The sequence below is a fragment of the Phaethon lepturus genome, unplaced genomic scaffold (assembly GCF_000687285.1).
Source record: "Phaethon lepturus isolate BGI_N335 unplaced genomic scaffold, ASM68728v1 scaffold1723, whole genome shotgun sequence".
NCBI lineage: Eukaryota > Metazoa > Chordata > Aves > Phaethontiformes > Phaethontidae > Phaethon > Phaethon lepturus.
The window spans coordinates 278-18,250 of NW_010529490.1; the positions used below are offsets into that span (position 1 = coordinate 278).

At 41.4% G+C, this 17,973-nt stretch overlaps 1 protein-coding gene across 1 annotated transcript in view; it reads left to right on the top strand.

The window, feature by feature from the left end:
• Positions 1 to 17,973, top strand: part of YLPM1 (YLP motif containing 1) — a gene marked incomplete at its 5' end in the record, with an annotated part of 35,840 nt that overhangs the window by 195 nt on the left and 17,672 nt on the right. The window contains 7 exons of the mRNA XM_010283941.1: positions 4,702 to 4,944; positions 5,876 to 6,070; positions 6,781 to 7,523; positions 12,326 to 13,665; positions 13,765 to 14,752; positions 16,323 to 16,443; positions 16,543 to 16,548. Coding sequence (XP_010282243.1) covers positions 4,702 to 4,944; positions 5,876 to 6,070; positions 6,781 to 7,523; positions 12,326 to 13,665; positions 13,765 to 14,752; positions 16,323 to 16,443; positions 16,543 to 16,548 — 3,636 coding nt within the window. The remainder of the gene's footprint in view (positions 1 to 4,701; positions 4,945 to 5,875; positions 6,071 to 6,780; positions 7,524 to 12,325; positions 13,666 to 13,764; positions 14,753 to 16,322; positions 16,444 to 16,542; positions 16,549 to 17,973) is intronic.

A 17,973-nucleotide genomic window follows, 5' to 3' on the forward strand; every position in this document is an offset into this window, starting at 1 on the left:
GTTACAAAGGTCTCCGAGTAAGGGCAGTTAATAAACACGCTGTATTTGCATAATACTTGAAGGGTTTGGATGCAACTCTTGGAAGTCCGGGAATGGCATGGATCAGGCGAGGCTTTGCAAATGCTGCTTTATCCAGCGCTGGTTGTTGCGATGTAATGAATTGTCATTACAGCAAAGGAGTTGTTTGGGGAAAAGTCTAACTCCCGGCTGAATTTAATTTTCTTGGGGGTTTGTTGGTGTCTGGGGGATTATTTTCCAAGGTACAGCATGTGGGTGATCTGCACCGAACCTCTGTTGACTTCCTCTGGCCTATTGTGAGATGCAACAGTCTGTTTGCTTATTGCATGTTGCAGGATGAGTGCCTCTTGTCATCAGTGATTTCTTCATTTAGTTTTCTCATGGGGTCATGTCTGATCAGTGTAGAATTGTGATTGTTTTAATCTTACCACACATGGTTAAAGCTGCAAGTGTTTCTGTTGTGGCACATAGTCGCCCTTTAGTTAGACTCGCTTATACGTTTTGTGCTCCATGTGCTTGATCCTCCAGTACAAAATTATATGAGGCATTGGAGGGAAATGTTCTGAAATGCTTTTGCGGTGAAAAATATTGTTAATGCTCTGTGCTTTTTATGTGTACACTAGGGCCAAAATGCCTGCAAAATGTTTGCGTGCTTCACTTCCTAAATGTGAGCCGTTCCAGTGAACTTGATGTGATTATTCACATGCATTAAGTTAGGGACAGTCCAGCTGGTTAAGGTTAAACGTGCACTAAGATGTGCTTGTGGAGGTCCTCAGCTATGTACACAGGTCAGTCAGACTCACTGAGGCTTTTGCATGGTTTTAGGGTCGGCTTGTAGAGATTCAGCCACAAGAACAAAGCTAAAGTGCATGCTTTAAATTTATTTTAAGTTTAAAATGCGTCTGTTTTTGGCAAATTGATCTTAGGGTTATGATTTGAAGCTTAAGTTTGCAAAAATCCTGTTGCGTCATATTGAAGTCACTGACACTTTAACCTTGTTAATCCTTGGGACACCTTTTTAATTGTATCCATTAAAATTTCATACCAATGCCTGGGTACGTTTGGGAATGTATAATTTTAAAGTTTGCACCATATAACTAATCACTGTCTAGCAAAATGGTGCTTTCAGTTCATGAATTTAATTTTATGAAGGTTTTGGACAGTACTAGTTATCCTTTACAGTCGTAGCAATGGGACTTACTAAGTTTTTTTTAATGACAAAACAAAAACCTTGAAAAATCAGGTGTAGAAGATGGTGCTGATTTGCTATTGAGGCTGCTTGCTGACTTCTTAAATTATTGAACTCAAGAGCGAACAGTAAACTGTAATTCCTCCCCGCCTTATATAACCTGAAATTTCATTCATGTTATTTAACTGTTCCTCAGCCGCTCTCTCCTTTCCAGAGGAGTCACAAGTAATGCATTATTGTGGTGCACACGTAGAGGAAGCAGAATACTGCTCAAGTTTACAACTTCTATCTTCAGTAGTTTGTTTACTCTCATGCACGATTCAGTGTTAATTGAAAAGGAGTATGATGCTTTGGTCATACATTTGTTATAACAGATTCATACGATTTTGGCTATCTTAGGCTGTAAAATGAGACATGATTTGGAGCAACAAGTCCCTACACAATAGGAATAGGAAAAGCAATGCATAGTGATGCTTTCTTGCTAATGATCTTGAGTAGAGAAATACTGTAATCTGTCATTTTTAAGACCCTGTTAAGCCTTTGTTTAAACGGTAATTGAAAACAATTCTTTTTGTTCTCATCCCACAGTAACACTGGCTGCAGCCAAATAAGATTAGTATTTTTCTCTTAACATAGAAAATATTATGCAATTTGCTGTTAGTGTTTAATTATTTGCCTTTCCTGTCTAAAAATAAGGTAGTGCTCTTTGCCTTGACAATATCATGAGTTTAGCATAGTTTCTTACATGGGTGTACAGTTGGATTAAATTGCTGGATTCTGGTGTTTGTCTACAGTCAGATGCATCTTTTGTCAAGTCTGGTTAGAATACCTATGGTATTTTAATAATGCTCCATTGATATTTGGGTACTGTATGCTGCTATTTATTTACGGTAGCAAACAAATATGTGTGGGTGCCTCTGTCACCTTCCATCAGACTGCTGCACTCTAAAATCCCTCCTTTGTTTTATAAAGTGTGCTAAACTGTTCTTTTGCTATCCTTACCAGAAAAGGACCAAGTGTCCCCCAAATTAGGCATTATGTTATGGGCTAGGGTCACCTAAATTAATTTTGAAGTAGTCTTTTGGTGTGGGCTCTGCGTTAATGTTTTTGGTGGTGTGTCCTGTGGTCAGGAGCTGATAGTGCTGGTTTCAGTGTTCCTGTACAATGCAACAGGCATAGTCTCTTGGTCAGCCAAAGATGGAAAAAAGCGTATGTTGTTGCTGGTGTGTTCCTGGGGCTTAAGGATTGTAACTGGACTTGAAGAATTACAGTCATTGTGAGGAGATAAGCACTCAAATAACTGAACTTTTCGCCATCAGATATTTTCTGATGGTATTAGCACTTCTGTTTTGCTCAGACGAAGCTGTAGAAATCTATCTTTCCACTTTTCTCACATTTTTCAGATAGAACCTGCAATACGTCTGTCACTGACTTCATCTGCTGCAAAAGATAGGTGACAGGATATTATCATATCACACTCTTTGTGTGAACCCCTGGTCACATTATGAGTTTTAGCCCTTTGTCCAATTGGTAGAATGAGGAGGAAACAAAATGGATCTATGGAGACAACAATTTTGTGGCAGTAGAACAGGTGCTCACCAAACATAGCATCCAGCACTGTAATGGTAAATCACTTTATAATGCCTTTTGAGAGGGATAATTGCATCAGGTTTTGTATAGCTGGGGATGTATGCTCCTCCCTGGTGTTGAAAGTTGCCCTTATTACAGCCATGATATTGAAGGTTTCTGAAAGAGTCCATGCTGGAGCATGAATGCACATCTTCTACCCAAAACCAGGACAGCTCTTCTGAGTCGTATTCTTGTTAAAAAGATTCTTGGCAGGAGATAACTGCAGGATCAACATAAAGCCCAAGAAGCATAGCCTCTCCTTTCATTGACTTCATCTCCAAGTTACAGTTTTACAGAAGTGTTTTTCAAAAAATACAGCTCCATGTTTAATTGTGTCTGCTAGATTGCTACCAATAGCAAACATAGTTCCTGATTTGAGCATGAGGTAGGCTTTTGGAGGAAGCTTGCACTTCTTTTAAACCTGTTTTAAGATAGGCAGAATGGTTCATTTTTGAGAAATCTCATCGGACAGCACCTACCACTTTGTTGTTGTCATACTGATATTTTAAAATACCTGCATCTTTTGGATTCTTTTCTGAATTTCTTCACCTTTTATATAGGTGTCTTTTCTTAACCGTGCATGCTTGAGTGGAAGGGAAGAACAGAAGAAAAGATGTAGAGCAGTCAAAGATTCTCAGAGGTGGTGGAGTTGACATGAGAGCACAAGAATGGTTGCACTAGGTCAGACCAAAGCACAGTATTTTAGCATTCTGTCTTTGATGGTGACTAAAAGCAGATGCTAAGAGAGTAACTTAAAAATCAAGTATGTAGCAGTACTTCCCTAAAATATAAGAGCTGCCTTAGCTGCAGCTAGTGTCTTTATTTCTAAAATCTGGAGATTTTTCTTCTATGAGCTTATGGAGCTGTATCTTGAATCCACAAAATTTTAGCCCTTGAAGTGGTCTCCAGCAGGGACTTTGGTAGCACAAGGCCATGTCAGGTGAAAAGCTGCCTCATGTGTGTTTTAAATCTGTGTCTTGCTAGTCTGATTTAATGCCTGATATTGGAAGAGATACAGAACTGTCAGTTCCTATTCAGGTCTCTTTAAGATGCACCACTACTTAAGTGTTGAAATAGTTATCTTTAGTCTTTTGTTCTTTATGTTGGTGGCAGTTCACAGTGCTTTGAAGCTACTGTCATCTGCCCAGAGTAATCTAATTCTTAATTGTAGCCTGAAATGTTTAAAACTGAAAGCTTGATCACTTCTTAAATGGATAATTTTTTGTGTGCAACCATATCTATTTGCCTCTTCAGCTGTTGAATGAATCAGAATTAATGAGAATTCAGAGATAAATAATCTTCACTATGTGCTGGTTCTGATTGTTCCTTTTCCTTTCCACACCTTTTATTCAAATGTCTCCACCACAATTTCTCAGCTGTCATTTTCACTCTACTTGATGTCCATGTTCGTCCTCTTCATATTTTTTGTACATTTCCTCCTTTTTCTCTTTACTGCTTCTGTACTCACACTTGCTCTCCATTTTCCCTTCATTTTACCTAGGTTAGTCTCATAATAAGTACCTATAGTTGTTAGAAACAAAAAGCACTAAAAATTGTGAGTATGGTACTTATCACATGTCTATAGTAATTTGGCTTCTTATTGGCCTTCTTTCTGCTTTTCATTATTGTTGTAAGCTCTTTGAGGTAGGAAATAAATTCTGCTGCAGGTACTATGCCTCATGTAGTGGTTTCTGAATTTTGATTCAATCTTCTGACATCCATTGCAATACTGTTGATGAATTAGTGAGTTTTCCCCCAAAACAGATTTTAAAACTTTTCTAGAGTATGATTCTAGTGACTATCATGAATTAATTGTCACGTTTTTGTGTGTGAAAGCTGTCTTAGAAAATTTCTATCTGTTGTAGGAACAGCAGCAATACTGGTACCAGCAGCACCTGCTTAGCCTGCAGCAAAGGGCAAAAGCCCATGCTCAGGGACAGCAGCAAATTAAAGGTCCAGTAGTGAAGGATGCATCTGAGCAGAGAGCAAAGTCTGAAGAAGGGAAAATGAGTGCTTCAACTCAGCAGTCTGAACCCCCTCCACTTAATGAATCCCTACCTCCAGCTTCCAAAGAAGACGAGTCTTCTCTTACACCCACTGAAACTCAGGTAGGCTTTGTAAAGTGATGCCACTCCATTTGTTGTGCTAGATGGGACAAAGAAACAGGAAAATAATGCCATCAAAATCTCATGTATACTGGGTAACAATAACTAAATATGGTAAAGCAATCTTAAAAGAACATTTTCTAAGGCTGCACCAATTAAAAACATGAAAATGCACTCCTTGTATATAGACTTAGATAGTCACCCACACATGCACCAAGTGAGTCCAAGCTTGACTCACATGTATCTTCTCCAACGTTGTTTTCTTTGTCTATAAGAAACACTTTGTGATACCTAAGTGCAAAAGTACTCGTTAGATAAGGACTGTTATGTTTAAGACACTATTTCTTAATTCCTCTCTGGCAGTTTGGCAATTCTGGCTCCCCTTCTTTCTGTGTGTTATAGTTTGTCTGAAAGCCAGGAACTTTGCACATAATATTTTTGTCAGCATGCGTAATAACAGTTACTACATAATGGATGGAGATCATGATTGATGTTTGAACAGATTACTGTAGGGTAGTAGATTACCCTGCAGCATGTGCTTCACTTTAACTTACAGTATGTGGGTTCCTACCAAGTGGCAAAAAGAATGCGTTCGGAGTTACTTTACCACATCATGAAAAAGCACTATTGTCTCATTACATTTGCTATGAGCAACAGATAACAGATCTGCATTGATCTCTTTCCTGTAGGTAGTTTCTGTATGTATGAATACCCTAACTGCCATCAGCCTAACCTTTAGATCAGATTTTTCACATTAAGAATAAATGAAGTAAAAATCAGCCCTCTAGAAACTGTGGGTGGCTGGAACACTGAAATACAGAGTGATAAAATAACAAACACTGAGAAGTTCCTGTAAACTGAGTAGTAACCAAGTGTGCTTTTCTCCTGATAGAGGGAGCTTTCCTTTATTTATAGTATTTGCCTTTTTCTCTAGCTCAATATTGAACCTCCCGATGACCCTGAGGAAGATTTGAGATTGCAGCAATTGCAAGCAGCAGCAGCTCAATGGCAGCAGCATCCCCAGCACCGGGTTGGATTTCAATATCAGAGAATAATGCAGAAGCATGCCCAACTGCAGCAGATAGTACAGCAGTATCAACAGATCATGCAACAGCCTCCACACTTACAGGTGAAACACTAAGGAGATGGAGTTTGATATACTTCCTGGGTGACCTAGCAGTCATGGTCTGCTGAAAAATTAGTAGTTGAATAATATGTCATGGTTGGCTCATTTGTCTATCTACTTTTTCTGCTTGGGTAGAAGTCTATATCCCCTTTTCCTACTGTCATTCAACTTCAGAATGAAAAAAGAATTGATAGATGGTGATGAAGCTTCAGTAGGATGAGAAATACAAGACTTTACACTTGTCATAAGGTTTTTCAGACATACCTGGATGATACAAGAGCAAAGCTGAACATGATGCTGAATTTACTCAGCTTTGAAAGTCTTACTGCTGGAGAAACTGAAACCTTGAGAAATAGCCACGTGCTGTACATATTGAAAGCATGAGGATTGATTTGGGCTTTAGCCATTGCTAGCATCCAGTAATAATACAGGTCAAGGCCCTTTGATTATATCTTTCTTTGTCTGTCCTGTTTTAAAAAAAAGAAAAAAAAAAGGCTTTTGTAAATATAATATAATGTCCTCTAGTTATAAAATGTCTAAGTTGCCAGAATGACTTCAGACATCACAGTTGGTGTTTGCTTTTGTTTCAGTATAGTAGTTCTTCAAGCTTCTGCCCAAGTCAGAAATTGTGATATTACAAGTGATACTGAAATATGTGGCTCTGAAAATAACTAAGGTGGTATTTTGAAGCTATTCTTGTCTTCTCATTGCAGACAATGTCAGTGGACATGCAGCTGCGACATTATGAGGCACAGCAAAAACAGTTCCAGCAGCTTCATAAAGATTGGGAACGATCAATGAACCAACAGTGGCAGCATCAGCTTCAAACCTACCCTCACAAAGACCAGCTTCAAGAGTATGAGAAACAGTGGAAAGCATGGGATGAACAGATGAAGGTCACTCAGTCCCATTTGCAAGAGAAAGTGAGCTCACTCCAAAATCTAAAGAATCAGTATCCTGCAAATGTTTCGCTGCCACCTCCATTTGTTCCATATTCTCAAACCACTCAAGGTGGCATTCCTATTATGCCTCCAACTTTACCTTCAACTACACCTCCGCTGGTCCCTCCGCCTCTCTCTTCTGTTTCTCAGTTATCCAATTCCTCTGTCCCTTCAGGATCCAGTTCTCAAAGCAGTCAATCTACTGAGACACCAAGGCCAGCTCTGCTTCCCACCCCTGGTACCTATGCATCAAAAATAGCTAGTTCAACTGTCTATTCACCTTATCATTCTCAAGTAAGTTCATCCTTTGGCTCTTCAGACCACGGAAAGTCTCAAGTTCATCTTAGTAAACAAACTGTCTCTATTTCATCTGAGCAAGGATGTGGGGAACTGAAAGCCACTTCTGCAGCATCTTCAACACACGTATCTACCATGCAGGATAAACCAGTGAGGTCGGGTGGATTGCTTCCAGATCCTCCCAGATCAGCACGTTTTGAAGGCCCCAGAGGCCCCAGGTAAGGATGTTTTTGTTGATTTATACATGTTCCAGGCTACAGGACTTTCAGAAATGAAACACATCTTACTCTCAAATCTTCCTGAGATCATGTGAAGTGTGCTTGTTTGGTGGAGGTTTTGTTTTTAATGTATGCACACCATACTCTGCATTTATCTCATTAAAGCAAAGATAGATGCCTTTCATCTGAGCATTATCCAGAATAGGAGTAGAATGGTTTGTTTTCTAACAAAATGTGTGGCCACACTGCACCCTTTTCATTCCAGAGACATAATGCCCATTTTGTGAAAAGGGGAAAGCTGTGTAAATATTTGATATATCTTTGCTGTCCTTAGTTGGAAGATGATAACTCACTTGAAAGAGTAATCCTGTCTGAAAAGTAATCTAAATTCCCAGCATTCTGTCAGTGGTACTTGGAACGCCGTTCAGGAAAATCTAAAACAGAAATGTTGAAGGATTGTTTTTAAGGTGTTGCTATATATGGTAGCACTTTAATGTAGGCATTCTGAAAGGGATTCAGAAAAGTATTCAGATATATATTCAGTTGAATATATACTAACATAGCTATTTACTAGAAATTTAGATGCTGTTTATTTTTTAGAAACAATAAAAAGTAGTCTTTGTTTGTAATCCAACATTTATTGCAGAAAGAAATGAAAATTCAAAGCTGTTCACCAGTATTTTAACTTCTAGTGTGACAGAGTTCTGCAGCTATATGATTGTCGTATTCACTGCGCTTTTCAAAATGGCTGTTTGATAAGAGAGGCAGTGCTTGTCTTAAGTACAAATCAATGATTTTCTACACGTGTAGCATTCCTTAGCATTCAAAGAATTATAAACAAGAAAGAGAAGGAAAGAAATTAAGATTTGAGCCTTAGGATCATACCATTAGGATTCTTTGCCACTTTTTCTTTTGCATTACATCATTATGGTCTTGGTTTTGAAGGTGGCTGTCTTTATCTTTTGGTAAGATACAGTTTTGTTCAAATTTAAATCTGCATTTTATCGGGTGGATGGCCTGCTGCCTTAATGTAAAGATACTCTAAAAGCCAGTGTTCTGTGTCTTTTATGTGGTTTTATACCTGCTATATGGTTTAATCCAAGATCTTGTTTTTGGAACATTTTTCTTTCATACTTGACATGGTATCAGGTTGCAAAAACAACGTCTGTTCTGTCTGGTCATTAGTTCAAGATGGCTTGATGTGATCCCTACTGAATCAAAGAACAGTGTTGTTCTGTTCAGTTGTTTCTATCCTTGCATACTCTGCTGGACTTTACAATCATATCTTCATGTTTCCCTTCTCTTTGCTTCCAAAGTGATCATTGATGAATAATAATTCATGAACTGCTAGCAATATAAATGAATTTTTTATAACTTTGAATAATTGTCTACCTCCAGATGGTTTTTAAGAAGTGTTGTTTCTGGTCCTGGGAATTTGTTGGATGTACAGTTCTGAACAGACTGTTTTCATGATTTGCTAGTGCGTGTCTTTTATGTGCATTGGTTTAGAGCTCAGTGATGTGCAATGATAGGCTATGGATGATCAAAAATTTCTAGAATGCACATACAGGAGCTATGGTTTTGAACATACAGTATTTAATTAACGCTGTAACCTTTGTGCGTTTCTGTATTGTGATTGCATGACTATTCTAAGGTTTTATCAAAGCTTTCCCAAAAATCTGTTTACTGTTTCTTCTCAGTATAGTTAGTAGAAAAGAGAGTCCTAATAAATTTTTAACTGAACTTGGGATAAATTAAAAATGTTGTTTGTTACCTGCTGCCATCCCAGCTAAAAAGTCCCAGGTAATGAATAGACATGTAAAAAGACACACACACTTTTCACCTCTCTTCAGCAATTAACTTTTCTCAAGAAACTCTAAAGAACTGGCTTAAACAAATTTTCAGAATTTTGGGGATGAAGTGTGCCTTATGGTATCCAACCTTCTAGCTATACCTTCCATGTAGAAGTTGATCCTTCAAATCTAAGCTATCGTGCCACTGCGCTTTGTAATTTCTTCGTTTTTTTCTCATCCTGTTCATCTTGACCTCTTCTTACCCCCAAAAAAGGCATTTTACTGTGTTGACTTACCAGGATTTTTAAAATTCTTTGAGGTTGTATAAATGATCTTGTTTGGTAAATTGCTCACTGAAACAGTAAATTCTGCAGCAAGTCAACCGCTTTTGGTAACTAGGCAGTAATGAATTAATACACATAGAATCATAGAGTAGTTTGAGTTGGAAGGGGCTTCTAAAGGCCATCTAGTCCAAACCCCTTGCAATGACCAGGGACATCTTCAACTAGATCAGGTTGCTCAGAGCCCTGTCAAACTTGACCTTGATTGTTTCTAGGGATGGGGCATCTACCATTGCTCTGGGCAACCTGTGCCAGTGTTTCACCACCCTCATTATAAAAAATTCCTTGCTTATATCTAGCCTAAATCTACCCTCTTTTTGTTTAAAAACCGTTACCTCTTCTCCTATTGCAATAGGCCCTGCTAAAAAGGTTGTCCCCTTCTTTCTTATAAGCCCCCTTTAAGTATTGAAAGGCTGCAATAAGGTCTCCCTGGGCCTTCTCTTCTCCAGGCTGAAGAACCCCAATTCTCTCAGCCTTTCTTCATAGGAAAGGTGTTCCATTCATCTGATCATTCTTGTGGCCCTCTTCTGGACCCGCTCCAACAGGTCCATGTCTTTCCTGTGCTGAGAGCTCCAGAGCTGGAGTAGAGGGGCAGAATCCCCTCCCTCAACCTGCTGACCATGCTTTTTTTGATGCAGCCCAGGATATGATTGGCCTTCTGGGCTGTGAGCACACATTGCCAGCTCATGTCCAGCTTTTCATCCACCAATGCCCCCAAGTCCTTCTCAGCAGGGTTGCTCTTAATCCCTTCATCCCCCAGTTTGTACTAATACTGGGGGTTGCCCTGACCCAGGTGCAGGAGCCTGCACTTGACCTTGCTGAACTTCAGGAGGTTCACATGGGCCCACTTCTCGAGCTTGTCCAGGCCCCTCTGGATGGCATCCTGTCCCTCAGGCATGTCAACCACACCACTCAGCTTGCTGTCATATGCAAAGTTGCTGAGGGTGCACTCAATCCCACTGTCCATGTCATTGATGAAGATACTGAACAGTACTGGTCCCAGTATGGACCCCTAAGGGACACCACTTGTCACTGATCTGCCATTTACCATTACCCTCTGGGTGCAACCATCCAGCCAGTTCCTCATCCACCAAACAGTCCCATACATCAAATCCATCTCTCTCCAATTTAGAGAGAAGGATGTTGTGGGGGACCATGTCAAAGACCTTATAGAAGTCCAGATAGATGACATCGGTTGCTTTTCCCTTGTCTACCAATACAGTCACTCCATCACAGAAGGCCACTAGGTTGGTCAGGCAGGACTTGGCCTTGGTGGAGCCATGCTGGCTGTCTCTAATCACTTCTTTGTCCTCCATGTGCCTTAGTATAGCTTCTAGGAGGATCTGTTCCATGATCTTCCCAGGCACAGAGGAAACACTGACAGGTCGGTAGTTTCCAGGGTGCTCCTTTCTACCCTTTTTAAAAATGGGTGCAGTGTTTCCCTTTTTGCAGTCACCAGGGACTTCACCTGACTGCCACGACTTTTCAAATATTATGGAGTGTGGCTAGGCAATTACATCAGCCAATTCCCTCAGGACTCTGGGATACATCTCGTCAGGTCCCACAGACTATATATGTTCAAATTCTTCAGGTGGTCATGAACCCGATCTTCTCTTACACTGGGAGGGACTTTGCTCACCGAGTCCCTGTCTTTCAGTCCATCCACTCGAGAGGTGTGGGAAGACACCCTGCTAGTGAAAACTGAGGCAAAGAAGTTGTTGAGTACCTCAGCCTTCTCCTTGTCCATTGTTACCAGTTTACCAGTTGAGGTCACTGGGGTCGGGGGCTACACTTTCTTTGACCTTCCTTTTCTGCCTGACATACCAATAGAAGCCCTTCTTACTACTCTGTGTCCTTTGCCATGTTCAGCTCTAGCTGCGCTTTGGCCTTCCTGACCACAGCCAGTGAGACGCAACTGTGAATCCCAAACATCCAAGCCACTTGACTTCAGATATGAGTTCTCAATTTTTATTTAAAATGAATTTGATTTGTTCTAGTCTATTATGTAAATCAGTATTTGAGCACATGCTTAAGGATTGGATTTTTTACTAGATCAGCCTTGTTAAATATGATTGCATGAATTATTCTTCATTAGTTTGCCTGACCTATTTCCTCATATTCAAGCGATAACAGTTGTAGGTGCCCTTAAAAGGAATTAAAAAACCTATGCAATAAAAATATATTTGTTTCAGGTATATTATCTTGCATGGAACTGGGTGATATCACAGTTTATTGCACTTTCTGAAAGGTTCCGTATTTAAAGATTTTTCTAGATGGCGTTCATCGCCATAGTTAAGTAGGCTTGTTGCATACTATTAAAAGTTCAAAAAGAATTGTTGATTGCAACAAAACTTCCATTAAACAAAAGTTGAAAGGTTTTTTTCAAATTAGATTGCCAGCTTTCTTTGTCAGTCAGTTTTCAGTCCTGAGATATTTAAGCCAAATTTCCTTTTAGGGTTACATAATCTGCAAGCGGCTTAAACAGGTCTTCAATGGACAACATTGAATTGAAGAACATGTCTCTCTGCTTCTGCACTGGTTTGGTAGGGATTGATCTGAAGCCATGCTAGGATTCATGACTTAGAAGTGACTTTTGGGGGAGGATGAAACTCTTGAGTATTTTAATTTGACATTCATTTCAATGAAATTGCCATAATGTCATCTATAGATTTGATGGACCTCGAGGAAGAGGATATGACAAATTTGAAGGCTCAAGGCAGCGAGGGCCTCGTTTTGACTCCCAGCGCTCAGAAGGATACAGGTCGCGTTTTGACCGACAGAATACAGATGGACAGTCTTCAAGTAGATGGGGGACTATCCCACGAGGACCAGCAGCACAATTTTATACTTCGACAAATGCATCACATGGACATGGTTCCCGACCTAGTGGTCCACGGTGGAGGGGGCCCAGGCCTCATTTGGGACAGCAGCAGCAGCAGCAGCAGTCACAGACAGACTTACAGTCAGAAAACAAAGAACCTTTTACAGATGTAGCTGGCAATCAGCAGGCTGTGAGCAGAACACAGTCTACTCCCGATGCACAGAGTGCAGGTTCCATTGAGCCAAATGAGGACCTGACAAACACTCAACAGGAACAATCCAAACCTGAAGTCAAAGAAACTATTTCAGACCCTCCTAAAAAGTGGACATGGAGTTCACATGATCCTAATGAGCAAGTGGAAGAGTCCAAAGCACCTACTCCGCCTATTCAGAACCAGAAATCAACACCCCTTTCTAGTAACACTGTAGCTTTGCAGTCAGGTGTTGCAAGAACAGGTGGTGCGGTAACCCCTGTAACAGGAAATCAGGATTTGGATTCGCCAGACGGCCAGTTGATTGCTTCAGATAGCACCCAGGGCCTACCTGGACCAGAAAGCAGAGGGAAAGGACCATTTATGCATGAAGATAGAGGCAAGGGACCAGTAAGCAGAGGAAGAGGTCAGGGCAGACTGGATGATGGCCGTGGCAGAGGGCAGGGAGATGGCCGTGGCTGGGGAATGGGCCGTGGTAGGGGGATGGGAAGGATGGATGGTGGCCGAGGGATGGGAAGGATGGATGGTGGCCGAGGGATGGGAAGGATGGATGGTGGTTGGGGAATGGGTAGGATGGACGATGGCCATGGCCGGGGAATGGGCAGGATGGATGATGGCCGTGGTAGAGGATATGTATACAGAGGCAGAGGGCAGGCTAGGCAGGCATCCATCCGTGGCAGGGGGATGTTCAGGAGAGCAGGCAGCAGGGAGAGGATGCCAGACAGGCGGTCGGGCAGCAGGGAGAGGATGCCAGATGGGAGGTCTGGCAGCCGAGAGCGGGGACTGGGTGGACGGTCAGATAGCCATGAGAGGGTATTCTCTAGCCGAGACAGAGAGCTAGCTGGGCGGACTGGCAGCCGGGACAGGGGACGGGCAGGTAGCCGGGAAAGAGGCCCGGTCAGGCAGGCAGGTAGTCGGGAGAGGGAGCCCATGCGGCGAGCAGGTAGCAGGGAGAGGGAACCCATGCGGCGCGCGGGTAGCCGGGAGAGGGTCCCCATCAGGCGGGCAGGTAGCCGGGAGAGGGTCCCCGTCAGGCAAGCAGGTAGCCACGAGAGGGGCCCAGTCAGGCGGGCAGGTAGCCGGGAGAGGGGTCCCATCAGGAGGGCAGGTAGCCGGGAAAGGGAAGCAGGAAGATCTGAAACAGGCAGTGTAGACAAACCCATTCACCTAGGAGATGACCCTGAAAAATTGCCTCCATACCATCGAGATGAGACACTCAGGGGTTCTTGGGGTCATGAAGATGACAGAATGCAGGAAGAATTTCCTTTAGATAGTCAAGATGATCCTTCTTTGGAGCATGAGCGATTGGATGACTGGGAGAGAGAGCGATACTGGAGAGATCACAACTCTGATTATCAGGATGATGCTGTAGATGCGTATGACAGAGATGACAGGTTGCAATCTCATCATTCATTGCCTCCGTTATCTCCCTTACCACCACTACCTCCTTTATCATCTGATCATGACAGACGAGATTCATGGTGGGATGACTGGAAAAGGCCAAGAGAGAGGGAACTAGAGAGAGATCTAGATAGGACTGGAAGATCCTCAGATATTTATGATCAAGATTTGGACAGAGAATGGGATAGAGATTGGGACATGAGACCTATGGATGACAGAGAAATGGGGAATCGTGACCTGGATATCCCCCCTCTACCACCATTACCGCCTCTTCCACCTCTGGACAGATACCGTGAAGATAGGTGGAGGGAGGATAGGAACAGAGATCATTATGACAGAGACCTCCGAGACAGGGGGGAGCTGAGGATTCGAGAGTATCCAGAGAGATATGACTCATGGCGGGAGAAGCAAGACTACCTTCCTGAAAGAACTGATTGGGAGAGGGAACGGTTGTCAGATAGGTGGTATCCAGATGATGGAGACAGACTGCGATCTTTGGATGATCACTCGGATTCTTCCCTTCCTCCACCTTCACATTCCTCTGATATGCTGGGAGCAGATTCAAACCTCGACTCTGACCAGTCCTTGGGAGGAGTGATGGTCCTTAGCCAAAGACAGCATGAGATAATTCTGAAGGCTGCCCAGGAGCTCAAAATGCTTCGGTGAGTTACCTGGTTCTGTCACGGGTGGGAATCCCATTCTGTGGAGATGGTGCTCTTTTCCTCATTAATTCCTTGATTTACGCAGTAATGGTTTCATTTCTTTTTGCCACAGCATGATAGTAGGAGCTTATGTGGAAAAAGTTATTTGGGGTACTTCCATCACAGCTTTTGTGGATGGACTTTTTTTCTTAAAGGTTGTCCCTTTCCCCATGAATATGGCATTACCTGTTTGTTACTTTCCAGGAAGAGATCTGTCTGCATCACCTGACCAATCTGTTGTTATCCCCAAATGAGCTTGTTGATAATTGCTTTTCAGTCTTTTTATTAGTGTCAGATGAGCTCATTGATAATTGCTTTTTAATACTTACCTGTCAAGATGTACATTAATGTGGTTCTTAATTCACACAATGGAACCTATTTAATTTTTGGATACTGCTTACATTTTAAATAAAGCATATGTGGATTTTTTCTTTTTACAATGCTCTCTCATTTGAAATCCAGCATCATTAGCAAATAGTTTTGTCAAGTTTGGTTGATCTTAGTTCTGAGGATCAGCATAACAGCAGTGATAACAATCAGGAGGATATGAATGCAAGAGTTCACCAAGACCATGTTTTAGAAAGCAGCTGCTAGACTCCTTAAGGCTTTAACAGGTGTTTCTTTCAAAATAAGTGATAGAATATACCCTTAAACATCAGAAACACCCTAGGGTTCAGTAAATTTAGTAATATTAGAATGAGTGGAGCACATATCATCTATCTGAACGCTATCTTTGTGATTTGGTGTATGGGTTTAGGTGCATTAAATATATATATTTTTTTTAATGGAAAGATGAGTTTCTTTGACTATTTTCACTGAATGAGATCTTTCAGAGGAGATTGTAGACAAAAGAGGAAGCATTTTAGAGATCGCGGTTCATGTGGTTCATCCTATTCATGAGTTACTGAGAGATAGCTAAGGATTGGTGCTAGTAAAGACAAGTTTAATTTCCTAAACTAGATATTATGCTAAAATAATGGGCAATTAAAATGAATGTTTGGTTACCATTATTACATCTACATTAAACCATGTTGAAAGATACAGAGGCGTTTTGCACTTTTGTTGATGCCATTTTGTTTTCAGACTCATAAGATTGCTAAGCATCTGTCCCTTATGGAAGGCCTTACTTGCACGCCAAAATGCAAGAAAAATAATAAAGGAAGAAGTTTTATTCTGAATAATTTAATCTTTTGCTGCAATTAGGTTAATTCAACAGGTGTTAGCAACTGAGGAATCTGTGTTGTAAAGCAGTATTTGCCAAAAGTTCAGAGCAGCAAGCATAAAAGCATGTCTCAGGGGAAACTTGTGATCAAGAAAGGATGCAGCTCATACACTAAATACCTCCATGGTTAGGTGGATGAAGCAGGGATTTCTGAATCACAGCGTTGACCATGTAAAGCCTGCTGCATCCTTTTCTTCTTTGGACTTGGCCCCTGATACTAGTGTAATATGTGGTTTTCACTGTGAGTGATTTCTTTAATTTTTCATTTAAACTACAGACTGGTAACACTTTCTTGTGATTCATGTGCAGAGAGCAAAAAGAACAGCTACAGAAGTTGAAAGAATTTAAACCTGACATTTCTACACAGGATTCTCCAAGATCACAGAACACGAGCACAAGGCCAGGTGCCTTTCAGGTAAATTCATCTTATGTTAACTTCACAACATGCTGGTAGTAATTACTATTAATGTGTATGTCAGATCAGTTCTACACTCTGATGGTCAAACTCCTCTGTGGAATGCTTCCCCAGCAGCCCGTACAACATCATCAATCTTCTGTTGAGGCAAAGCAACTTCTAAGTTTCTTTAGATTTTCCAAAGCCTTTTCTACTCATTCAGTCCACCATGTCTTCTGAGCATGACCCACTGGAGACAAGTAGCGTATGAGGTTCAACAGCCTAGATTGCTGAGGGATGATGTGCAAGAAGAGGTGAGCTCTTCCAAAACCGGGGCATAAGGCTCATGAAAAGACCCTCCTGTTCCTTGCCTAAATTCTGACATCTTGCTCTGCTTTTCCTACTTCAAGAGCTCTCTCTTCTTTGAAGTTAGAGGAATTTGAGGATAGGTCCATCAGAAACCGAGATATTTCAATGTAGAGTGGGCATTAGCTTTCTGTTTACTTTCTTTATTGTGAAGTCTCATTACCCTCTGGAGTATCATAAAGTGCATGGAAGCTCACCTTTGTGCACCTCCATGACTTCATTTCCTGTTGTGATGCAAGTTATTCCTCTGCTTGCTTAATCTTCTGGATGGTTCTGGGGGACTCTTCTCAGCTGCTTGTATTTGGTTTTTTTGATAATTCATACCTGGTCAGAAACCAACTGAATGCTCATGTTAACTCGGGTTTATAAATCCTTCCTAGAAGGAATGAACAATTTTGTTAAATGTATGTTGGAGAAGATACCTGAGTCAATGCACAATCTTCATTCTTTATCACATCTTAACCCCAAAGTTACAGGTACCAGTAAATTTAGCCTTAATGACCTCTGGGTCTGACATTTAGCCAGATGTCAGACCTGACAACAAAAAAGCTTTGTTTGTCCCTCTCTCTAGAGCAGTGTTATGCAGTGAATGAGGCACTGCAAGTTTTCTTTTTGCCTAGGTGGCTTCTTCCTTGTTTACAGTGTCTATAAAGTAAAATAATCAAACAGATTTGCTACCAAGAACTGCAGGTATGTTGTTGCCTTTAGGAAGTGTCTTTACTGAACTTTGATATTTTGTGTCTCAGACTACTTCACCTATCTGCCTGGAGGTATTCAAACAACTCTTGTCTGTCTTGGGATTCCTGCCTTCAGATTTCTGCTGTGACTTTGAACTGTCGTTACAAAGTTCAGCTTTGTATCTACGACCTTTCTGCAAGTTTTGTTGCATGTTGCTAATCAGGCTGCATGTAACTTGGCATCTGCTGTGATGATGAAAAGACTCTTGTGACACAGCACGTGGGATTCTGTGGGGATGTTTGGTTCACAAAGGGTTTGGTTTGTTTTGTTTTTCCACTGGGCAAGACCTCCCCATTTCTTATGTTGATCTGATGTTGATTTCATTAAGGGATTTCCAGGTGCTTCTGCTCTCTGGGAATTTTTCCAGTGACTTCCAGAAAGAAGCTGGCCTTATCAATCCTTTTGTGCCTCACCAAGCTGCCCTACTTTCAGACTTTTTCAGCCTCCTCACAGACAGCAGGA